Source organism: Epinephelus fuscoguttatus, linkage group LG9, assembly GCF_011397635.1.
Source record: "Epinephelus fuscoguttatus linkage group LG9, E.fuscoguttatus.final_Chr_v1".
Taxonomy (NCBI): domain Eukaryota; kingdom Metazoa; phylum Chordata; class Actinopteri; order Perciformes; family Serranidae; genus Epinephelus; species Epinephelus fuscoguttatus.
In genome coordinates, this window is record NC_064760.1 from 26,500,208 (window position 1) to 26,525,764 (window position 25,557).

Here is a 25,557-nt window from a genome sequence, read left to right on the forward strand (position 1 = left end):
TACCATCTCATGTCCCAGCAGTCCTTTTCATTCACATATTGTGAAATGCGAGGCGTCCATTTCAAACTGGATGCGAAGAATCTGAGGACATTTTCAACAAGAGCAATAACCACAACACTCTGTCACATGTTAAAGACACGGATAAGAACACACTCCGCAGGGGCATTACATCTGCTCAAAAACCCTTGTGAACCTGGCAGAAACTTCATTTGGTCTGCGTGGCGATCATTTGGACCGGGAAAGCAGGCGATTGGTTCTTTGACTTTTCTGCCAGCAGTACAGCACAAAGTTTGTGAAAAATTACAGGAGCAGTGGAACGAAATGGTCAGCAACAGTTCAATGACGCCCATCAGAGAATACATGGCTGAAGAATTCAACTGTGCTGTAGTCCATCATTTCAGAGAACAGTTAAAGTCATTTCTGGGAACAGCAGCCCACTGCAGCTTCACCGCATTCCTCATGAGGTCACCAAACAGCCTGTTAAGAGACTGGGGAGGTGGTATAGAGCCCAAGTGAATGACAAGTGTGATGGAGCTGTTCAAGCACGCAGAGGCGCGGCTACGAGCCCTGGAGAAGAGCGGCCTTTCAGGGAAGTGCAAGACCTGCGGCTACCATCATGGATTCTTTCCCAGACCTTGGTGGACACTGCTGGTACACGAGGCTCTCTTGTCATGAGCAGAGACTGTCCATTTTCTCCACAGTGGGCGTGGACGGCCCGGTTCAGGAGTTCCTCAAAGTGCTCCTTCCACCGCTGGACGATGTCCCCAACTGGGCTCAGCAGTTCTCCTTCTCTGCTGAGCACAGCCTGAGACAATCCCTGCCTTCCCTTCCTGAGGCGACTAACAGTGTGCCAGAACTGTCTTGAGGCCAACCAAAAGTCCTTCTCCACAGCCTCTTCGAACTCCTCCTACACCAGGCTTTTTGCTTGAGTGACCGCCACAGCTGCAGCCCCTCTGGCCATCCGGTACCTGTCTGCTGCTTCAGGAGACCCCTGGGCCAGCCAGACACTGAAAGGTCTCCTTCTTCAGCCTGACGGCCTCCCTCACCGCTGATGTCCACCAGCGGGTTCTAAGGTTGCCGCCACGACAGGCACCAACAAGCCTCTGACCGCAGCTCCTAGCTGCCGCCTCCTAATGGAGGCTTTGAACACGACCACTCGGATTACCAAGTCCCCAACCTTCCCGGCATGCACGAGAAATTCTTCCGGAGGTGGGAGTTGAAGACCTCACGGACAGGGGCCTCAGCCAGAGACGTTTCCACTTCACCCTCACTACTGCGTTTGGGTTTACCAGGTCTGTCCGGCTGTGATCAGTTGACAGCACGGTTCAAGGAGCTGGGTTTTGTTAATTGGGTTTGTTATTTTAGTTTGGGTTGGAGGTTTCTGGTAGTCTCATTTTTCGGATTTTGTTTTGTTAGTTTAGCTTCAGTTTGGGAGGTTTAGGGGGATGAGCTGGGTGCGACGGCCCACTGTGTGGCTGGCCCGGCGATTCCCCATCTTTTGTTTCTTTTGGCTGGGATCTCCAACCCCTTTTGTTTCCTTCCTTAAGTTGTAAATGTTATTTCATACTTTTGTTTAACAATAAAATAGACTGATGTTACCCCTGCAAACTGTTTGTGGCATCCTTGATATGTTAGGGCTGTAGTAGAGCCATGGTTTATTGCCAAACAAGCCTGACAGGCGGGAGATTTCGATGGCTGCCTGATCAGGTCCTGGACCAGCCAATGGAGTGATGGCAGAAAGAGAGACAGCGAAAGAACACCAAGCTCCGAGCCAAAGGCCCTCGCTTAATCAGCTTCCTCAGGCCAGGGGAGAAGGCAGGCGAGGAAGCCTGAGGCACAGGGATCCTCGCCATGGCAAGGGACTGGAAAACAAGAGCAGCTTTCCCTCTTCAATCAGGAGAAGAATTGTATCACATCTCCAGGCCAAATCAAGACACATGAGCACCTGACAAAGCTTGTGTCCCTAAACCATATTGTAAATGAAAGTTTGAGCTGTAAAGGAAATTTGTCTGTGCTCCATTATTTCAAAAACACTTTCAAATACAGTATGCTCATCCAAGTCTCCATGGCACAGAGGAAGTCTGGTGGTCCACCTTCTTCCTGCTCTTGGTGGCACCCAGAAGTTTCTCAACCTCTTAACTGTGAGCAACAGTTTTAAGTCTACTCTGCTTCTCTCCTGATTGCACACCCTGAACTGACATGCACCACCTACTTAGAACCAGAATCAGCTTAACTGCCACCTCTGTGTATGCGTGTACAAGGAATTTGTCTCTGGTTTTTAATGGCTCTCACTGTATTTAAACCCAGTTCCAAGATCAGCGGAATGAAGATAGGTAAAAATATTGAAATAATTATCATGTAAACACAAGTAGGTAGACAAACAGATGCGTATTTAAATACATTTAATGAAGCAACAATCAACAGCAACACACAATGTGTACACGCAGGACAAACTGTTTGTGTAAATTGGGAAGAAGACTCAAATGGCGCAGGAGTGCACAGAGTGCTATGATAAAGGGTTGACACATTTCCCCCCTGTCAACAACAGTTCAATGACACCCATCAGAGAGCTGAAGAAGTCAACAGTGCTGTAGTTCATCTTTTCAGAGAACAGCTTAAAGTGATTTCTGGGCAAGAGTAGCTGCCTGCAGCTTGACCGTATTCCTCTCAGGTCACCATGAAGCCCGTCAGAGTCTGGGGCAGTTTGAACTGCCTGTGGGAAGAATGAACATGTTAGAGCCTGTCCCTTCTTGATGAAATGCTCTAAGTGACTACTTTTCTTTTGGAAAATTGTTTGCTGCCACTCACTTAATTCTCCGGCTTTTGTGGCGTCTGGCTCCCGTGCGTGATTCTCACTTCCTGATCCTGAATTTAAAAAAAAGGGGTTACTGACTCACTCACAGAATGCAGAGATTTGACTGGCTGAGGAGCATCACGTGAAACAATTTACAATGCATGCAATTGGTCTGTGAGTTTCCTGAGCAGCTAAAACAGTTGGCGTAAAGGCCAGAAAGGCTGCGGCAGTTAAAATAATAATGCTTCATCAAAGTTTAGCAATAGTCAATCATTTATTGGTTATAGATTGGGGTCCGGATTGACGGCGTCTATGTCCGACCGGACCGTGGTCCACCTATGAGTGACCTCTGATGTAGATGTAAAGATTGTTCAACATTCTGGGAAACAACCGGCTCACTGTAATCCAACATCCAACAGAGCTGAGCGGAAGCTATTTAAGGTGTAGAAATGATTGCGCAACCGGGCAGCACTCCTAGTTCAGTGGATAATGCTTCCGCCTTGCAATAAGAGGGTTGAGAGTTCGAGCGTGGCTGCCGGCAAACTGCTGTCTCACTCATTATACAGGTGTTTTCACTAATATTGAATGCCACTGACTTTCAAACTGGACCCTAACCACCAATATGTACGAAACAGTGTCACTTGTTGAAGATAACAACAAAGTGTATATACTTAACTGTAAATCTTCCCCAACAACGCTTCATCTGTATCTGCCTCAGAATTCTTCACCCCATCAACACATTGCTGACCCTCAAATTACTGTCTCCATTTGTAAAAACCCAGCTATTAAACTGTCAGGTGCCCTTATCAACAGCAGAAGCCATGGCATGGAAAATCGGCACCGGCAAGGACATTCCCTCCAACCTGGACCATGACAACTCCACTAAGGTGCTGTGGTCAGAGTTCAATAGATCGAGGATAACTTGTTTCATCTCTGAAATGAATGTCAAGATTCAAGATATTAACAATGAAAGTAAATCATACCATGATACAAGAAATGAATGGAAGTCAAAGTTTACAGCTGGACCAACGTATAAAAAACCAAGACATGAATCCTGGAGAAAATCGGGGCTTGGAAGAGGTTGGACATTCAAAAACTGCAAACCCTTGTGCCAATTTGACAGCAAATCTGGATTGTTCAGATGTGACCAAGAGGATTCAGGTGTTAATTGAGAGTTGGGAAGAAACGACAAACTGCTGTGACAAAACAGAGATGTACAATCGCTTGATGGGACTGCTTCCATCTAAGGGAGAGGAAGATGGTAGTAATGCTGCGTGTTCTGATACAGTACGGCAATGGCATATCAAAGATTTCAACAGAAGAGAACCTGAAAGAGACAAACAATTTGCATATGCCATGGTCCACTTGAAGGACAAGAGCAGAAAGGATTTTCCGGCAGTTCATCCAGAATTTCAGAAGAAGAAGAAGAAGAAAGAGTCTGGTGCCCTGCGCACCAAAGCGGACCAAAGCAGACCGACCATCAGAGCATCAACACACAGTGAAGAGATTGTAATCAAGCAACTGGATGATTATCTCCAGCACAATGGGACCATGGTGAAACACATTTTGATTTATACACTCAATAGCCCGTGTTTGAAAAGGGAGACCAAATTGTCCCTTGTATGTTTCAGCTTTACACAAAGCCCATGAATGGCGTCAGCATTATGGAGTTTGTACTGATGTGGCATTTACAAAGTTTTGGGGACTAAGTGGTCCAAATTATTTTAAATATCTCAACTATTCTACCATCTCATGTCCCAGCAGTCCTTTTCATTCACATATTGTGAAATGCGAGGACGTCCATTTCAAACTGGATCACGAAGAATCTGAGGGACATTTTCAACAAGAGCAATAACCACAACACTCTGTCACATGTTAAAGACACGGATAAGAACACACTCCGCAGGGGCATTACATCTGCTCAAAAAACCCTTGTGAACCTGGCAGAAACTTCATTTGGTCTGCGTGGCGATCATTTGGACCGGGGAAAGCAGACGATTGGTTCTTTGACTTTTCTGCCAGCAGTACAGCACAAAGTTTGTGAAAAATTACAGGAGCAGTGGAACGAAATGGTCAGCAACAGTTCAATGACGCCCATCAGAGAATACATGGCTGAAGAATTCAACTGTGCTGTAGTCCATCATTTCAGAGAACAGTTAAAGTCATTTCTGGGAACAGCAGCCCACTGCAGCTTCACCGCATTCCTCGCAGGTCACCAAACAGCCTGTTAAGAGACTGGGGAGGTGGTATAGAGCCCAAGTCAATGACAAGTGTGATGGAGCTGTTCAAGCACGCAGAGAGGCGGCTACGAGCCCTGGAGAAGAGCGGCCTTTCAGGGAAGTGCAAGACCTGCGGCTACCATCATGGATTCTTTCCCAGACCTTGGTGGACACTGCTGGTACACGAGGCTCTCTTGTCATGAGCCGAGACTGTCCATTGTCTCCACCGTGGACGTGCCGGCCCGGTTCAGGAGTTCCTCAAAGTGCTCCTTCCACCGCTGGACGATGTCCCCAACTGGGCTCAGCAGTTCTCCTTCTCTGCTGAGCACAGCCTGAGACAATCCCTGCCTTCCCTTCCTGAGGCGACTAACAGTGTGCCAGAACTGTCTTGAGGCCAACCAAAAGTCCTTCTCCACAGCCTCTTCGAACTCCTCCTACACCAGGCTGTTGCTTGAGTGACCGCCACAGCTGCAGCCCCTCTGGCCATCCGGTACCTGTCTGCTGCTTCAGGAGACCCTGGGCCAGCCAGACACTGAAAGGTCTCCTTCTTCAGCCTGACGGCCTCCCTCACCGCTGATGTCCACCAGCGGGTTCTAAGGTTGCCGCCACGACAGGCACCAACAAGCCTCTGACCGCAGCTCCTAGCTGCCGCCTCCACAATGGAGGCTTTGAACACGGACCACTCGGATTACCAAGTCCCCAACCTTCCCCGGCATGCACTTGTAATTCTTCCGGAGGTGGGAGTTGAAGACCTCACGGACAGGGGCCTCAGCCAGACGTTTCCACTTCACCCTCACTACACGTTTGGGTTTACCAGGTCTGTCCGGCTGTGATCAGTTGACAGCACGGTTCAAGGAGCTGGGTTTTGTTAATTGGGTTTGTTATTTTAGTTTGGGTTGGAGGTTTCCGGTAGTCTCATTTTTGGATTTTGTTTTGTTAGTTTAGCTTCAGTTTGGGAGGTTTAGGGGATGAGCTGGGTGCGACGGCCCACTGTGTGGCTGGCCCGGCGATTCCCCATCTTTTGTTTCTTTTGGCTGGGATCTCCAACCCTTTTGTTTCCTTCCTTAAGTTGTAAATGTTATTTCATACTTTTGTTTAACAATAAAATAGACTGATGTTACGGCCTGCAAACTGTTTGTGGCATCCTTGATATGTTCGGGCTGTAGTAGAGCCATGGTTTATTGCCAAACAAGCCTGACAGACGGGAGATTTCGATGGCTGCCTGATCAGGTCCTGGACCAGCCAATGGAGTGATGGCAGAAAGAGAGACAGCGAAGAACACCAAGCTCGAGCCAAAGGCCCTCGCTTAATCAGCTTCCTCAGGCCAGGGAGAAGGCAGGCGAGGAAGCCTGAGGCACAGGGATCCTCGCCATGGCAAGGGACTGGAAAACAAGAGCAGCTTTCCTCTTCAATCAGGAGAAGAATTGTATCACATCTCCAGGCCAAATCAAGACACATGAGCACCTGACAAAGCTTGTGTCCCTAAACCATATTGTAAATGAAAGTTTGAGCTGTAAAGGAAATTTGTCTGTGCTCCATTATTTCAAAAACACTTTCAAATACAGTATGCTCATCCAAGTCTCCATGGCACAGAGGAAGTCTGGTGGTCCACCTTCTTCCTGCTCTTGGTGGCACCCAGAAGTTTCTCAACCTCTTAACTGTGAGCAACAGTTTTAAGTCTACTCTGCTTCTCTCCTGATTGCACACCCTGAACTGACATGCACCACCTACTTAGAACCAGAATCAGCTTAACCGGCCACCTCTGTGTACGTGTACAAGGAATTTGTCTCTGGTTTTTAATGGCTCTCACTGTATTTAAACCCAGTTCCAAGATCAGCGGAATGAAGATAGGTAAAAATATTGAAATAATTATCATGTAAACACAAGTAGGTAGACAAACAGATGCGTATTTAAATACATTTAATGAAGCAACAATCAACAGCAACACACAATGTGTACACGCAGGACAAACTGTTTGTGTAAATTGGGAAGAAGACTCAAATGGCGCAGGAGTGCACAGAGTGCTATGATAAAGGGTTGACACATTTCCCCCCTGTCAACAACAGTTCAATGACACCCATCAGAGAGCTGAAGAAGTCAACAGTGCTGTAGTTCATCTTTTCAGAGAACAGCTTAAAGTGATTTCTGGGCAAGAGTAGCTGCCTGCAGCTTGACCGTATTCCTCTCAGGTCACCATGAAGCCCGTCAAGAGTCTGGGGCAGTTTGAACTGCCTGTGGGAAGAATGAACATGTTAGAGCCTGTCCCTTCTTGATGAAATGCTCTAAGTGACTACTTTTCTTTTGGAAAATTGTTTGCTGCCACTCACTTAATTCTCCGGCTTTTGTGGCGTCTGGCTCCCGTGCGTGATTCTCACTTCCTGATCCTGAATTTAAAAAAAAGGGGTTACTGACTCACTCACAGAATGCAGAGATTTGACTGGCTGAGGAGCATCACGTGAAACAATTTACAATGCATGCAATTGGTCTGTGAGTTTCCTGAGCAGCTAAAACAGTTGGCGTAAAAGGCCAGAAAGGCTGCGGCAGTTAAAATAATAATGCTTCATCAAAGTTTAGCAATAGTCAATCATTTATTGGTTATAGATTGGGGTCCGGATTGACGGCGTCTATGTCCGACCCGGACCGTGGTCCACCTATGAGTGACCTCTGATGGAGATGTATAGATTGTTCAAGATTCTTTGAAACAACCGGCTCACTGTAATCCAACATCCAACAGAGCTGAGCGGAAGCTATTTAAGGTGTAGAAATGATTGCGCAACCGGGCAGCACTCCTAGTTCAGTGGATAATGCTTCCGCCTTGCAATAAGAGGGTTGAGAGTTCGAGCGTGGCTGCCGGCAAACTGCTGTCTCACTCATTATACAGGTGTTTTCACTAATATTGAATGCCACTGACTTTCAAACTGGACCCTAACCACCAATATGTACGAAACAGTGTCACTTGTTGAAGATAACAACAAAGTGTATATACTTAACTGTAAATCTTCCCCAGCAACCCTTCATCTGTATCTGCCTCAGAATTCTTCACCCCATCAACACATTGCTGACCCTCAAATTACTGTCTCCATTTGTAAAAACCCAGCTATTAAACTGTCAGGTGCCCTTATCAACAGCAGAAGCCATGGCATGGAAAATCGCAACGGCAAGGACATTCCTCCAACCTGGACCATGACAACTCCACTAAGGTGCTGTGGTCAGAGTTCAATAGATCGAGGATAACTTGTTTCATCTCTGAAATGAATGTCAAGATTCAAGATATTAACAATGAAAGTAAATCATACCATGATACAAGAAATGAATGGAAGTCAAAGTTTACAGCTGGACCAACGTATAAAAAAACCAAGACATGAATCCTGGAGAAAATCGGGGCTTGGAAGAGGTTGGACATTCAAAAACTGCAAACCCTTGTGCCAATTTGACAGCAAATCTGGATTGTTCAGATGTGACCAAGAGGATTCAGGTGTTAATTGAGAGTTGGGAAGAAACGACAAACTGCTGTGACAAAACAGAGATGTACAATCGCTTGATGGGACTGCTTCCATCTAAGGGAGAGGAAGATGGTAGTAATGCTGCGTGTTCTGATACAGTACGGCAATGGCATATCAAAGATTTCAACAGAAGAGAACCTGAAAGAGACAAACAATTTGCATATGCCATGGTCCACTTGAAGGACAAGAGCAGAAAGGATTTTCCGGCAGTTCATCCAGAATTTCAGAAGAAGAAGAAGAAGAAAGAGTCTGGTGCCCTGCGCACCAAAGCGGACCAAAGCAGACCGACCATCAGAGCAGCAACACACAGTGAAGAGATTGTAATCAAGCAACTGGATGATTATCTCCAGCACAATGGGACCATGGTGAAACACATTTTGATTTATACACTCAATAGCCCGTGTTTGAAAAGGAGACCAAATTGTCCCTTGTATGTTTCAGCTTTTACACAAAGCCCATGAATGGCGTCAGCATTATGGAGTTTGTACTGATGTGGCATTTACAAAGTTTTGGGGACTAAGTGGTCCAAATTATTTTAAATATCTCAACTATTCTACCATCTCATGTCCCAGCAGTCCTTTTCATTCACATATTGTGAAATGCGAGGACGTCCATTTCAAACTGGATCACGAAGAATCTGAGGGACATTTTCAACAAGAGCAATAACCACAACACTCTGTCACATGTTAAAGACACGGATAAGAACACACTCCGCAGGGGCATTACATCTGCTCAAAAACCCTTGTGAACCTGGCAGAAACTTCATTTGGTCTGCGTGGCGATCATTTGGACCGGGGAAAGCAGACGATTGGTTCTTTGACTTTTCTGCCAGCAGTACAGCACAAAGTTTGTGAAAAATTACAGGAGCAGTGGAACGAAATGGTCAGCAACAGTTCAATGACGCCCATCAGAGAATACATGGCTGAAGAATTCAACTGTGCTGTAGTCCATCATTTCAGAGAACAGTTAAAGTCATTTCTGGGGAACAGCAGCCCACTGCAGCTTCACCGCATTCCTCCTGAGGTCACCAAACAGCCTGTTAAGAGACTGGGGTGGTGGTATAGAGCCCAAGTGAATGACAAGTGTGATGGAGGTGTTCAATCACGCAGAGTGGCGACTCTGAGCCCTGGAGAAGAGCGGCCTTTCAGGGAAGTGCAAGACCTGCGGCTACCATCATGGATTCTTTCCCAGACCTTGGTGGACACTGCTGGTACACGAGGCTCTCTTGTCATGAGCAGAGACTGTCCATTTTCTCCACAGTGGGCGTGGACGGCCCGGTTCAGGAGTTCCTCAAAGTGCTCCTTCCACCGCTGGACGATGTCCCCAACTGGGCTCAGCAGTTCTCCTTCTCTGCTGAGCACAGCCTGAGACAATCCCTGCCTTCCCTTCCTGAGGCGACTAACAGTGTGCCAGAACTGTCTTGAGGCCAACCAAAAGTCCTTCTCCACAGCCTCTTCGAACTCCTCCTACACCAGGCTTTTTGCTTGAGTGACCGCCACAGCTGCAGCCCCTCTGGCCATCCGGTACCTGTCTGCTGCTTCAGGAGACCCCTGGGCCAGCCAGACACTGAAAGGTCTCCTTCTTCAGCCTGACGGCCTCCTCACGCTGATGTCCACCAGCGGGTTCTAAGGTTGCCGCCACGACAGGCACCAACAAGCCTCTGACCGCAGCTCTAGCTGCCGCCTCCACAATGGAGGCTTTGAACACGGACCACTCGGATTACCAAGTCCCCAACCTTCCCCGGCATGCACGAGAAATTCTTCCGGAGGTGGGAGTTGAAGACCTCACGGACAGGGGCCTCAGCCAGACGTTTCCACTTCACCCTCACTACACGTTTGGGTTTACCAGGTCTGTCCGGCTGTGATCAGTTGACAGCACGGTTCAAGGAGCTGGGTTTTGTTAATTGGGTTTGTTATTTTAGTTTGGGTTGGAGGTTTCCGGTAGTCTCATTTTTCGGATTTTGTTTTGTTAGTTTAGCTTCAGTTTGGGAGGTTTAGGGGGATGAGCTGGGTGCGACGGCCCACTGTGTGGCTGGCCCGGCGATTCACCATCTTTTGTTTCTTTTGGCTGGGATCTCCAACCCCATTTTGTTTCCTTCCTTAAGTTGTAAATGTTATTTCATACTTTTGTTTAACAATAAAATAGACTGATGTTACCCCTGCAAACTGTTTGTGGCATCCTTGATATGTTCGGGCTGTAGTAGAGCCATGGTTTATTGCCAAACAAGCCTGACAGACGGGAGATTTCGATGGCTGCCTGATCAGGTCCTGGACCAGCCAATGGAGTGATGGCAGAAGAGAGACAGCGAAGAACACCAAGCTCGAGCCAAAGGCCCTCGCTTAATCAGCTTCCTCAGGCCAGGAGAAGGCAGGCGAGGAAGCCTGAGGCACAGGGATCCTCGCCATGGCAAGGGACTGGAAAACAAGAGCAGCTTTCCTCTTCAATCAGGAGAAGAATTGTATCACATCTCAGGCCAAATCAAGACACATGAGCACCTGACAAAGCTTGTGTCCCTAAACCATATTGTAAATGAAAGTTTGAGCTGTAAAGGAAATTTGTCTGTGCTCCATTATTTCAAAAACACTTTCAAATACAGTATGCTCATCCAAGTCTCCATGGCACAGAGGAAGTCTGGTGGTCCACCTTCTTCCTGCTCTTGGTGGCACCCAGAAGTTTCTCAACCTCTTAACTGTGAGCAACAGTTTTAAGTCTACTCTGCTTCTCTCCTGATTGCACACCCTGAACTGACATGCACCACCTACTTAGAACCAGAATCAGCTTAACGGCCACCTCTGTATGCGTGTACAAGGAATTTGTCTCTGGTTTTTAATGGCTCTCACTGTATTTAAACCCAGTTCCAAGATCAGCGGAATGAAGATAGGTAAAAATATTGAAATAATTATCATGTAAACACAAGTAGGTAGACAAACAGATGCGTATTTAAATACATTTAATGAAGCAACAATCAACAGCAACACACAATGTGTACATGGACAAACTGTTTGTGTAAATTGGGAAGAAGACTCAAATGGCGCAGGAGTGCACAGAGTGCTATGATAAAGGGTTGACACATTTCCCCCCTGTCAACAACAGTTCAATGACACCCATCAGAGAGCTGAAGAAGTCAACAGTGCTGTAGTTCATCTTTTCAGAGAACAGCTTAAAGTGATTTCTGGGCAAGAGTAGCTGCCTGCAGCTTGACCGTATTCCTCTCAGGTCACCATGAAGCCCGTCAAGAGTCTGGGGCAGTTTGAACTGCCTGTGGGAAGAATGAACATGTTAGAGCCTGTCCCTTCTTGATGAAATGCTCTAAGTGACTACTTTTCTTTTTGGAAAATTGTTTGCTGCCACTCACTTAATTCTCCGGCTTTTGTGGCGTCTGGCTCCCGTGCGTGATTCTCACTTCCTGATCCTGAATTTAAAAAAGGGGTTACTGACTCACTCACAGAATGCAGAGATTTGACTGGCTGAGGAGCATCATGTGAAACAATTTACAATGCATGCAATTGGTCTGTGAGTTTCCTGAGCAGCTAAAACAGTTGGCGTAAAGGCCAGAAAGGCTGCGGCAGTTAAAATAATAATGCTTCATCAAAGTTTAGCAATAGTCAATCATTTATTGGTTATAGATTGGGGTCCGGATTGGGCGGCGTCTATGTCCGACCCGGACCGTGGTCCACCTATGAGTGACCTCTGTTGTAGATGTAAAGATTGTTCAACATTCTGGGAAACAACCGGCTCACTGTAATCCAACATCCAACAGAGCTGAGCGGAAGCTATTTAAGGTGTAGAAATGATTGCGCAACCGGGCAGCACTCCTAGTTCAGTGGATAATGCTTCCGCCTTGCAATAAGAGGGTTGAGAGTTCGAGCGTGGCTGCCGGCAAACTGCTGTCTCACTCATTATACAGGTGTTTTCACTAATATTGAATGCCACTGACTTTCAAACTGGACCCTAACCACCAATATGTACGAAACAGTGTCACTTGTTGAAGATAACAACAAAGTGTATATACTTAACTGTAAATCTTCCCCAGCAACCCTTCATCTGTATCTGCCTCAGAATTCTTCACCCCATCAACACATTGCTGACCCTCAAATTACTGTCTCCATTTGTAAAACCCAGCTATTAAACTGTCAGGTGCCCTTATCAACAGCAGAAGCCATGGCATGGAAAATCGGCAACGGCAAGGACATTCCCTCCAACCTGGACCATGACAACTCCACTAAGGTGCTGTGGTCAGAGTTCAATAGATCGAGGATAACTTGTTTCATCTCTGAAATGAATGTCAAGATTCAAGATATTAACAATGAAAGTAAATCATACCATGATACAAGAAATGAATGGAAGTCAAAGTTTACAGCTGGACCAACGTATAAAAAAACCAAGACATGAATCCTGGAGAAAATCGGGGCTTGGAAGAGGTTGGACATTCAAAACTGCAAACCCTTGTGCCAATTTGACAGCAAATCTGGATTGTTCAGATGTGACCAAGAGGATTCAGGTGTTAATTGAGAGTTGGGAAGAAAGCGACAAACTGCTGTGACAAAACAGAGATGTACAATCGCTTGATGGGACTGCTTCCATCTAAGGAGAGGAAGATGGTAGTAATGCTGCGTGTTCTGATACAGTACGACAATGGCATATCAAAGATTTCAACAGAAGAGAACCTGAAATAGACAAACAATTTGCATATGCCATGGTGCTCTTGAAGGACAAGAGCAGAAAGGATTTTCGGCAGTTCATCCAGAATTTCAGAAGAAGAAGAAGAAGAAAGAGTCTGGTGCCCTGCGCACCAAAGCGGACAAAGCAGACCGACCATCAGAGCATCAACACACAGTGAAGAGATTGTAATCAAGCAACTGGATGATTATCTCCAGCACAATGGGACCATGGTGAAACACATTTTGATTTATACACTCAATAGCCCGTGTTTGAAAAGGGAGACCAAATTGTCCCTTGTATGTTTCAGCTTTTACACAAAGCCCATGAATGGCGTCAGCATTATGGAGTTTGTACTGATGTGGCATTTACAAAGTTTTGGGGACTAAGTGGTCCAAATTATTTTAAATATCTCAACTATTCTACCATCTCATGTCCCAGCAGTCCTTTTCATTCACATATTGTGAAATGCGAGGCGTCCATTTCAAACTGGATGGTAAGTATGTGATGGTCATTTTCAACAAGAGCAATAACCACAACACTCTGTCACATGTTAAAGACACGGATAAGAACACACTCCGCAGGGGCATTACATCTGCTCAAAAAACCCTTGTGAACCTGGCAGAAACTTCATTTGGTCTGCGTGGCGATCATTTGGACCGGGGAAAGCAGACGATTGGTTCTTTGACTTTTCTGCCAGCAGTACAGCACAAAGTTTGTGAAAAATTACAGGAGCAGTGGAACGAAATGGTCAGCAACAGTTCAATGACGCCCATCAGAGAATACATGGCTGAAGAATTCAACTGTGCTGTAGTCCATCATTTCAGAGAACAGTTAAAGTCATTTCTGGGGAACAGCAGCCCACTGCAGCTTCACCGCATTCCTCGCAGGTCACCAAACAGCCTGTTAAGAGACTGGGGAGGTGGTATAGAGCCCAAGTGAATGACAAGTGTGATGGAGCTGTTCAAGCACGCAGAGAGGCTACGAGCCCTGGAGAAGAGCGGCCTTTCAGGGAAGTGCAAGACCTGCGGCTACCATCATGGATTCTTTCCCAGACCTTGGTGGACACTGCTGGTACACGAGGCTCTCTTGTCATGAGCAGAGACTGTCCATTTTCTCCACAGTGGACGTGACGGCCCGGTTCAGGAGTTCCTCAAAGTGCTCCTTCCACCGCTGGACGATGTCCCCAACTGGGCTCAGCAGTTCTCCTTCTCTGCTGAGCACAGCCTGAGACAATCCCTGCCTTCCCTTCCTGAGGCGACTAACAGTGTGCCAGAACTGTCTTGAGGCCAACCAAAAGTCCTTCTCCACAGCCTCTTGAACTCCTCCTACACCAGGCTTTTGCTTGAGTGACCGCCACAGCTGCAGCCCCTCTGGCCATCCGGTACCTGTCTGCTGCTTCAGGAGACCCCTGGGCCAGCCAGACACTGAAAGGTCTCCTTCTTCAGCCTGACGGCCTCCCTCACCGCTGATGTCCACCAGCGGGTTCTAAGGTTGCCGCCACGACAGGCACCAACAAGCCTCTGACCGCAGCTCCTAGCTGCCGCCTCCACAATGGAGGCTTTGAACGCGGACCACTCGGATTACCAAGTCCCCAACCTTCCCCGGCATGCACGAGAAATTCTTCCGGAGGTGGGAGTTGAAGACCTCACGGACAGGGGCCTCAGCCAGACGTTTCCACTTCACCCTCACTACACGTTTGGGTTTACCAGGTCTGTCCGGCTGTGATCAGTTGACAGCACGGTTCAAGGAGCTGGGTTTTGTTAATTGGGTTTGTTATTTTAGTTTGGGTTGGAGGTTTCCGGTAGTCTCATTTTTGATTTTGTTTTGTTAGTTTAGCTTCAGTTTGGGAGGTTTAGGGGATGAGCTGGGTGCGACGGCCCACTGTGTGGCTGGCCCGCGATTCCCCATCTTTTGTTTCTTTTGGCTGGGATCTCCAACCCCTTTTGTTTCCTTCCTTAAGTTGTAAATGTTATTTCATACTTTTGTTTAACAATAAAATAGACTGATGTTACCCCTGCAAACTGTTTGTGGCATCCTTGATATGTTCGGGCTGTAGTAGAGCCATGGTTTATTGCCAAACAAGCCTGACAGACGGAGATTTCGATGGCTGCCTGATCAGGTCCTGGACCAGCCAATGGAGTGATGGCAGAAAGAGAGACAGCGAAAGAACACCAAGCTCGAGCCAAAGGCCCTCGCAATCAGCTTCCTCAGGCCAGGAGAAGGCAGGCGAGGAAGCCTGAGGCACAGGGATCCTCGCCATGGCAAGGGACTGGAAAACAAGAGCAGCTTTCCCTCTTCAATCAGGAGAAGAATTGTATCACATCTCCAGGCCAAATCAAGACACATGAGCACCTGACAAAGCTTGTGTCCCTAAACCATATTGTAAATGAAAGTTTGAGCTGTAAAGGAAATTTGTCTGTGCTCCATTATTTCAAAAACACTTTCAAATACAGTATGCTCATCCAAGTCTCCATGGCACAGAGGAAGTCTGGTGGTCCACCTTCTTCCTGCTCTTGGTGGCACCCAGAAGTTTCTCAACCTCTTAACTGTGAGCAACAGTTTTAAGTCTACTCTGCTTCTCTCCTGATTGCACACCCTGAACTGACATGCACCACCTACTTAGAACCAGAATCAGCTTAACCGGCCACCTCTGTGTGTACAAGGAATTTGTCTCTGGTTTTTAATGGCTCTCACTGTATTTAAACCCAGTTCCAAGATCAGCGGAATGAAGATAGGTAAAAATATTGAAATAATTATCATGTAAACACAAGTAGGTAGACAAACAGATGCGTATTTAAATACATTTAATGAAGCAACAATCAACAGCAACACACAATGTGTACACGCAGGACAAACTGTTTGTGTAAATTGGGAAGAAGACTCAAATGGCGCAGGAGTGCACAGAGTGCTATGATAAAGGGTTGACACATTTCCCCCCTGTCAACAACAGTTCAATGACACCCATCAGAGAGCTGAAGAAGTCAACAGTGCTGTAGTTCATCTTTTCAGAGAACAGCTTAAAGTGATTTCTGGGCAAGAGTAGCTGCCTGCAGCTTGACCGTATTCCTCTCAGGTCACCATGAAGCCCGTCAGAGTCTGGGGCAGTTTGAACTGCCTGTGGGAAGAATGAACATGTTAGAGCCTGTCCCTTCTTGATGAAATGCTCTAAGTGACTACTTTTCTTTTGGAAAATTGTTTGCTGCCACTCACTTAATTCTCCGGCTTTTGTGGCGTCTGGCTCCCGTGCGTGATTCTCACTTCCTGATCCTGAATTTAAAAAAAAGGGGTTACTGACTCACTCACAGAATGCAGAGATTTGACTGGCTGAGGAGCATCACGTGAAACAATTTACAATGCATGCAATTGGTCTGTGAGTTTCCTGAGCAGCTAAAACAGTTGGCGTAAAGGCCAGAAAGGCTGCGGCAGTTAAAATAATAATGCTTCATCAAAGTTTAGCAATAGTCAATCATTTATTGGTTATAGATTGGGGTCCGGATTGGACGGCGTCTATGTCCGACCCGGACCGTGGTCCACCTATGAGTGACCTCTGATGTAGATGTAAAGATTGTTCAACATTCTGGGAAACAACCGGCTCACTGTAATCCAACATCCAACAGAGCTGAGCGGAAGCTATTTAAGGTGTAGAAATGATTGCGCAACCGGGCAGCACTCCTAGTTCAGTGGATAATGCTTCCGCCTTGCAATAAGAGGGTTGAGAGTTCGTGGCTGCCGGCAAACTGCTGTCTCACTCATTATACAGGTGTTTTCACTAATATTGAATGCCACTGACTTTCAAACTGGACCCTAACCACCAATATGTACGAAACAGTGTCACTTGTTGAAGATAACAACAAAGTGTATATACTTAACTGTAAATCTTCCCCAGCAACCCTTCATCTGTATCTGCCTCAGAATTCTTCACCCCATCAACACATTGCTGACCCTCAAATTACTGTCTCCATTTGTACAACCCAGCTATTAAACTGTCAGGTGCCCTTATCAACAGCAGAAGCCATGGCATGGAAAATCGGCAACGGCAAGGACATTCCTCCAACCTGGACCATGACAACTCCACTAAGGTGCTGTGGTCAGAGTTCAATAGATCGAGGATAACTTGTTTCATCTCTGAAATGAATGTCAAGATTCAAGATATTAACAATGAAAGTAAATCATACCATGATACAAGAAATGAATGGAAGTCAAAGTTTACAGCTGGACCAACGTATAAAAAAACCAAGACATGAATCCTGGAGAAAATCGGGGCTTGGAAGAGGTTGGACATTCAAAACTGCAAACCCTTGTGCCAATTTGACAGCAAATCTGGATTGTTCAGATGTGACCAAGAGGATTCAGGTGTTAATTGAGAGTTGGGAAGAAAGCGACAAACTGCTGTGACAAAACAGAGATGTACAATCGCTTGATGGGACTGCTTCCATCTAAGGGAGAGGAAGATGGTAGTAATGCTGCGTGTTCTGATACAGTACGGCAATGGCATATCAAAGATTTCAACAGAAGAGAACCTGAAAGAGACAAACAATTTGCATATGCCATGGTCCACTTGAAGGACAAGAGCAGAAAGGATTTTCCGGCAGTTCATCCAGAATTTCAGAAGAAGAAGAAGAAGAAAGAGTCTGGTGCCCTGCGCACCAAAGCGGACCAAAGCAGACCGACCATCAGAGCAGCAACACACAGTGAAGAGATTGTAATCAAGCAACTGGATGATTATCTCCAGCACAATGGGACCATGGTGAAACACATTTTGATTTATACACTCAATAGCCCGTGTTTGAAAAGGAGACCAAATTGTCCCTTGTATGTTTCAGCTTTTACACAAAGCCCATGAATGGCGTCAGCATTATGGAGTTTGTACTGATGTGGCATTTACAAAGTTTTGGGGACTAAGTGGTCCAAATTATTTTAAATATCTCAACTATTCTACCATCTCATGTCCCAGCAGTCCTTTTCATTCACATATTGTGAAATGCGAGGCGTCCATTTCAAACTGGATCTGAAGAATCTGAGGACATTTTCAACAAGAGCAATAACCACAACACTCTGTCACATGTTAAAGACACGGATAAGAACACACTCCGCAGGGGCATTACATCTGCTCAAAAACCCTTGTGAACCTGGCAGAAACTTCATTTGGTCTGCGTGGCGATCATTTGGACCGGGAAAGCAGGCGATTGGTTCTTTGACTTTTCTGCCAGCAGTACAGCACAAAGTTTGTGAAAAATTACAGGAGCAGTGGAACGAAATGGTCAGCAACAGTTCAATGACGCCCATCAGAGAATACATGGCTGAAGAATTCAACTGTGCTGTAGTCCATCATTTCAGAGAACAGTTAAAGTCATTTCTGGGAACAGCAGCCCACTGCAGCTTCACGCATTCCTCGCAGGTCACCAAACAGCCTGTTAAGAGACTGGGGAGGTGGTATAGAGCCCAAGTGAATGACAAGTGTGATGGAGCTGTTCAAGCACGCAGAGAGGCGGCTACGAGCCCTGGAGAAGAGCGGCCTTTCAGGGAAGTGCAAGACCTGCGGCTACCATCATGGATTCTTTCCCAGACCTTGGTGGACACTGCTGGTACACGAGGCTCTCTTGTCATGAGCAGAGACTGTCCATTTTCTCCACAGTGGACGTGGACGGCCCGGTTCAGGAGTTCCTCAAAGTGCTCCTTCCACCGCTGGACGATGTCCCCAACTGGGCTCAGCAGTTCTCCTTCTCTGCTGAGCACAGCCTGAGACAATCCCTGCCTTCCCTTCCTGAGGCGACTAACAGTGTGCCAGAACTGTCTTGAGGCCAACCAAAAGTCCTTCTCCACAGCCTCTTGAACTCCTCCTACACCAGGCTTTTGCTTGAGTGACCGCCACAGCTGCAGCCCCTCTGGCCATCCGGTACCTGTCTGCTGCTTCAGGAGACCCCTGGGCCAGCCAGACACTGAAAGGTCTCCTTCTTCAGCCTGACGGCCTCCCTCACCGCTGATGTCCACCAGCGGGTTCTAAGGTTGCCGCCACGACAGGCACCAACAAGCCTCTGACCGCAGCTCCTAGCTGCCGCCTCCACAATGGAGGCTTTGAACGCGGACCACTCGGATTACCAAGTCCCCAACCTTCCCGGCATGCACGAGAAATTCTTCGGAGGTGGGAGTTGAAGACCTCACGGACATGGGCCTCAGCCAGACGTTTCCACTTCACCCTCACTACACGTTTGGGTTTACCAGGTCTGTCCGGCTGTGATCAGTTGACAGCACGGTTCAAGGAGCTGGGTTTTGTTAATTGGGTTTGTTATTTTAGTTTGGGTTGGAGGTTTCCGGTAGTCTCATTTTTCGGATTTTGTTTTGTTAGTTTAGCTTCAGTTTGGGAGGTTTAGGGGGATGAGCTGGGTGCGACGGCCCACTGTGTGGCTGGCCCGGCGATTCCCCATCTTTGTTTCTTTTGGCTGGGATCTCCAACCCCTTTTGTTTCCTTCCTTAAGTTGTAAATGTTATTTCATACTTTTGTTTAACAATAAAATAGACTGATGTTACCCCTGCAAACTGTTTGTGGCATCCTTGATATGTTCGGGCTGTAGTAGAGCCATGGTTTATTGCCAAACAAGCCTGACAGACGGGAGATTTCGATGGCTGCCTGATCAGGTCCTGGACCAGCCAATGGAGTGATGGCAGAAAGAGAGACAGCGAAAGAACACCAAGCTCCGAGCCAAAGGCCCTCGCTAATCAGCTTCCTCAGGCCAGGGAGAAGGCAGGCGAGGAAGCCTGAGGCACAGGGATCCTCGCCATGGCAAGGGACTGGAAAACAAGAGCAGCTTTCCTCTTCAATCAGGAGAAGAATTGTATCACATCTCCAGGCCAAATCAAGACACATGAGCACCTGACAAAGCTTGTGTCCCTAAACCATATTGTAAATGAAAGTTTGAGCTGTAAAGGAAATTTGTCTGTGCTCCATTATTTCAAAAACACTTTCAAATACAGTATGCTCATCCAAGTCTCCATGGCACAGAGGAAGTCTGGTGGTCCACCTTCTTCCTGCTCTTGGTGGCACCCAGAAGTTTCTCAACCTCTTAACTGTGAGCAACAGTTTTAAGTCTACTCTGCTTCTCTCCTGATTGCACACCCTGAACTGACATGCACCACCTACTTAGAACCAGAATCAGCAACCGGCCACCTCTGTGTACGTGTACAAGGAATTTGTCTCTGGTTTTTAATGGCTCTCACTGTATTTAAACCCAGTTCCAAGATCAGCGGAATGAAGATAGGTAAAAATATTGAAATAATTATCATGTAAACACAAGTAGGTAGACAAACAGATGCGTATTTAAATACATTTAATGAAGCAACAATCAACAGCAACACACAATGTGTACACGCAGGACAAACTGTTTGTGTAAATTGGGAAGAAGACTCAAATGGCGCAGGAGTGCACAGAGTGCTATGATAAAGGGTTGACACATTTCCCTGTCAACAACAGTTCAATGACACCCATCAGAGAGCTGAAGAAGTCAACAGTGCTGTAGTTCATCTTTTCAGAGAACAGCTTAAAGTGATTTCTGGGCAAGAGTAGCTGCCTGCAGCTTGACCGTATTCCTCTCAGGTCACCATGAAGCCCGTCAAGAGTCTGGGGCAGTTTGAACTGCCTGTGGGAAGAATGAACATGTTAGAGCCTGTCCCTTCTTGATGAAATGCTCTAAGTGACTACTTTTCTTTTGGAAAATTGTTTGCTGCCACTCACTTAATTCTCCGGCTTTTGTGGCGTCTGGCTCCCGTCGTGATTCTCACTTCCTGATCCTGAATTTAAAAAAAGGGGTTACTGACTCACTCACAGAATGCAGAGATTTGACTGGCTGAGGAGCATCACGTGAAACAATTTACAATGCATGCAATTGGTCTGTGAGTTTCTGAGCAGCTAAAACAGTTGGCGTAAAGGCCAGAAAGGCTGCGGCAGTTAAAATAATAATGCTTCATCAAAGTTTAGCAATAGTCAATCATTTATTGGTTATAGATTGGGGTCCGGATTGGACGGCGTCTATGTCCGACCCGGACCGTGGTCCACCTATGAGTGACCTCTGTTGTAGATGTAAAGATTGTTCAACATTCTGGGAAACAACCGGCTCACTGTAATCCAACATCCAACAGAGCTGAGCGGAAGCTATTTAAGGTGTAGAAATGATTGCGCAACCGGCAGCACTCCTAGTTCAGTGGATAATGCTTCCGCCTTGCAATAAGAGGGTTGAGAGTTCGAGCGTGGCTGCCGGCAAACTGCTGTCTCACTCATTATACAGGTGTTTTCACTAATATTGAATGCCACTGACTTTCAAACTGGACCCTAACCACCAATATGTAAAACAGTGTCACTTGTTGAAGATAACAACAAAGTGTATATACTTAACTGTAAATCTTCCCCAGCAACCCTTCATCTGTATCTGCCTCAGAATTCTTCACCCCATCAACACATTGCTGACCCTCAAATTACTGTCTCCATTTGTAAAACCCAGCTATTAAACTGTCAGGTGCCCTTATCAACAGCAGAAGCCATGGCATGGAAAATCGGCAACGGCAAGGACATTCCCTCCAACCTGGACCATGACAACTCCACTAAGGTGCTGTGGTCAGAGTTCAATAGATCGAGGATAACTTGTTTCATCTCTGAAATGAATGTCAAGATTCAAGATATTAACAATGAAAGTAAATCATACCATGATACAAGAAATGAATGGAAGTCAAAGTTTACAGCTGGACCAACGTATAAAAAAACCAAGACATGAATCCTGGAGAAAATCGGGCTTGGAAGAGGTTGGACATTCAAAACTGCAAACCCTTGTGCCAATTTGACAGCAAATCTGGATTGTTCAGATGTGACCAAGAGGATTCAGGTGTTAATTGAGAGTTGGGAAGAAACGACAAACTGCTGTGACAAAACAGAGATGTACAATCGCTTGATGGGACTGCTTCCATCTAAGGGAGAGGAAGATGGTAGTAATGCTGCGTGTTCTGATACAGTACGGCAATGGCATATCAAAGATTTCAACAGAAGAGAACCTGAAAGAGACAAACAATTTGCATATGCCATGGTCCACTTGAAGGACAAGAGCAGAAAGGATTTTCCGGCAGTTCATCCAGAATTTCAGAAGAAGAAGAAGAAGAAAGAGTCTGGTGCCCTGCGCACCAAAGCGGACAAAGCAGACCGACCATCAGAGCAGCAACACACAGTGAAGAGATTGTAATCAAGCAACTGGATGATTATCTCCAGCACAATTGGACCATGGTGAAACACATTTTGATTTATACACTCAATAGCCCGTGTTTGAAAAGGGAGACCAAATTGTCCCTTGTATGTTTCAGCTTTTACACAAAGCCCATGAATGGCGTCAGCATTATGGAGTTGTACTGATGTGGCATTTACAAAGTTTTGGGGACTAAGTGGTCCAAATTATTTTAAATATCTCAACTATTCTACCATCTCATGTCCCAGCAGTCCTTTTCATTCACATATTGTGAAATGCGAGGACGTCCATTTCAAACTGGATGCGAAGAATCTGAGGACATTTTCAACAAGAGCAATAACCACAACACTCTGTCACATGTTAAAGACACGGATAAGAACACACTCCGCAGGGGCATTACATCTGCTCAAAAACCCTTGTGAACCTGGCAGAAACTTCATTTGGTCTGCGTGGCGATCATTTGGACCGGGAAAGCAGGCGATTGGTTCTTTGACTTTTCTGCCAGCAGTACAGCACAAAGTTTGTGAAAAATTACAGGAGCAGTGGAACGAAATGGTCAGCAACAGTTCAATGACGCCCATCAGAGAATACATGGCTGAAGAATTCAACTGTGCTGTAGTCCATCATTTCAGAGAACAGTTAAAGTCATTTCTGGGGAACAGCAGCCCACTGCAGCTTCACCGCATTCCTCGTGAGTCACCAAACAGCCTGTTAAGAGACTGGGGAGGTGGTATAGAGCCCAAGTGAATGACAAGTGTGATGGAGCTGTTCAAGCACGCAGAGAGGCGGCTACGAGCCCTGGAGAAGAGCGGCCTTTCAGGGAAGTGCAAGACCTGCGGCTACCATCATGGATTCTTTCCCAGACCTTGGTGGACACTGCTGGTACACGAGGCTCTCTTGTCATGAGCAGAGACTGTCCATTTTCTCCACAGTGGACGTGACGGCCCGGTTCAGGAGTTCCTCAAAGTGCTCCTTCCACCGCTGGCCGATGTCCCCAACTGGGCTCAGCAGTTCTCCTTCTCTGCTGAGCACAGCCTGAGACAATCCCTGCCTTCCCTTCCTGAGGCGACTAACAGTGTGCCAGAACTGTCTTGAGGCCAACCAAAAGTCCTTCTCCACAGCCTCTTGAACTCCTCCTACACCAGGCTTTTTGCTTGAGTGACCGCCACAGCTGCAGCCCCTCTGGCCATCCGGTACCTGTCTGCTGCTTCAGGAGACCCTGGGCCAGCCAGACACTGAAAGGTCTCCTTCTTCAGCCTGACGGCCTCCCTCACCGCTGATGTCCACCAGCGGGTTCTAAGGTTGCCGCCACGACAGGCACCAACAAGCCTCTGACCGCAGCTCCTAGCTGCCGCCTCCACAATGGAGGCTTTGAACACGGACCACTCGGATTACCAAGTCCCCAACCTTCCCCGGCATGCAGAAATTCTTCCGGAGGTGGGAGTTGAAGACCTCACGGACAGGGGCCTCAGCCAGACGTTTCCACTTCACCCTCACTACGTTTGGGTTTACCAGGTCTGTCCGGCTGTGATCAGTTGACAGCACGGTTCAAGGAGCTGGGTTTTGTTAATTGGGTTTGTTATTTTAGTTTGGGTTGGAGGTTTCCGGTAGTCTCATTTTTGGATTTTGTTTTGTTAGTTTAGCTTCAGTTTGGGAGGTTTAGGGGGATGAGCTGGGTGCGACGGCCCACTGTGTGGCTGGCCCGGCGATTCCCCATCTTTTGTTTCTTTTGGCTGGGATCTCCAACCCCTTATTGTTTCCTTCCTTAAGTTGTAAATGTTATTTCATACTTTTGTTTAACAATAAAATAGACTGATGTTACCCCTGCAAACTGTTTGTGGCATCCTTGATATGTTCGGGCTGTAGTAGAGCCATGGTTTATTGCCAAACAAGCCTGACAGACGGGAGATTTCGATGGCTGCCTGATCAGGTCCTGGACCAGCCAATGGAGTGATGGCAGAAGAGAGACAGCGAAAGAACACCAAGCTCCGAGCCAAAGGCCCTCGCTTAATCAGCTTCCTCAGGCCAGGGAGAAGGCAGGCGAGGAAGCCTGAGGCACAGGGATCCTCGCCATGGCAAGGGACTGGAAAACAAGAGCAGCTTTCCCTCTTCAATCAGGAGAAGAATTGTATCACATCTCCAGGCCAAATCAAGACACATGAGCACCTGACAAAGCTTGTGTCCCTAAACCATATTGTAAATGAAAGTTTGAGCTGTAAAGGAAATTTGTCTGTGCTCCATTATTTCAAAACACTTTCAAATACAGTATGCTCATCCAAGTCTCCATGGCACAGAGGAAGTCTGGTGGTCCACCTTCTTCCTGCTCTTGGTGGCACCCAGAAGTTTCTCAACCTCTTAACTGTGAGCAACAGTTTTAAGTCTACTCTGCTTCTCTCCTGATTGCACACCCTGAACTGACATGCACCACCTACTTAGAACCAGAATCAGCTTAAACGGCCACCTCTGTGTACGTGTACAAGGAATTTGTCTCTGGTTTTTAATGGCTCTCACTGTATTTAAACCCAGTTCCAAGATCAGCGGAATGAAGATAGGTAAAAATATTGAAATAATTATCATGTAAACACAAGTAGGTAGACAAACAGATGCGTATTTAAATACATTTAATGAAGCAACAATCAACAGCAACACACAATGTGTACACGCAGGACAAACTGTTTGTGTAAATTGGGAAGAAGACTCAAATGGCGCAGGAGTGCACAGAGTGCTATGATAAAGGGTTGACACATTTCCCCCCTGTCAACAACAGTTCAATGACACCCATCAGAGAGCTGAAGAAGTCAACAGTGCTGTAGTTCATCTTTTCAGAGAACAGCTTAAAGTGATTTCTGGGCAAGAGTAGCTGCCTGCAGCTTGACCGTATTCCTCTCAGGTCACCATGAAGCCCGTCAAGAGTCTGGGGCAGTTTGAACTGCCTGTGGGAAGAATGAACATGTTAGAGCCTGTCCCTTCTTGATGAAATGCTCTAAGTGACTACTTTTCTTTTTGGAAAATTGTTTGCTGCCACTCACTTAATTCTCCGGCTTTTGTGGCGTCTGGCTCCCGTGCGTGATTCTCACTTCCTGATCCTGAATTTAAAAAAGGGGTTACTGACTCACTCACAGAATGCAGAGATTTGACTGGCTGAGGAGCATCATGTG

At 46.7% G+C, this 25,557-nt stretch overlaps 2 protein-coding genes across 12 annotated transcripts in view; one reads left to right on the top strand and one right to left on the bottom strand.

The window, feature by feature from the left end:
* LOC125894154 (uncharacterized) overlaps positions 1 to 25,557 on the bottom strand; it is a 122,046-nt gene that overhangs the window by 33,078 nt on the left and 63,411 nt on the right. The gene's annotated exons all lie outside the window — the stretch shown is intronic.
* The window catches only part of LOC125894166 (uncharacterized), a 57,682-nt gene continuing 45,894 nt past the window's right edge, over positions 13,770 to 25,557 (top strand). Inside the window, exon 1 of the mRNA XM_049585402.1 lies at positions 13,770 to 14,065. Coding sequence (XP_049441359.1) covers positions 13,923 to 14,065 — 143 coding nt within the window. The 5' untranslated portion in view covers positions 13,770 to 13,922. The remainder of the gene's footprint in view (positions 14,066 to 25,557) is intronic.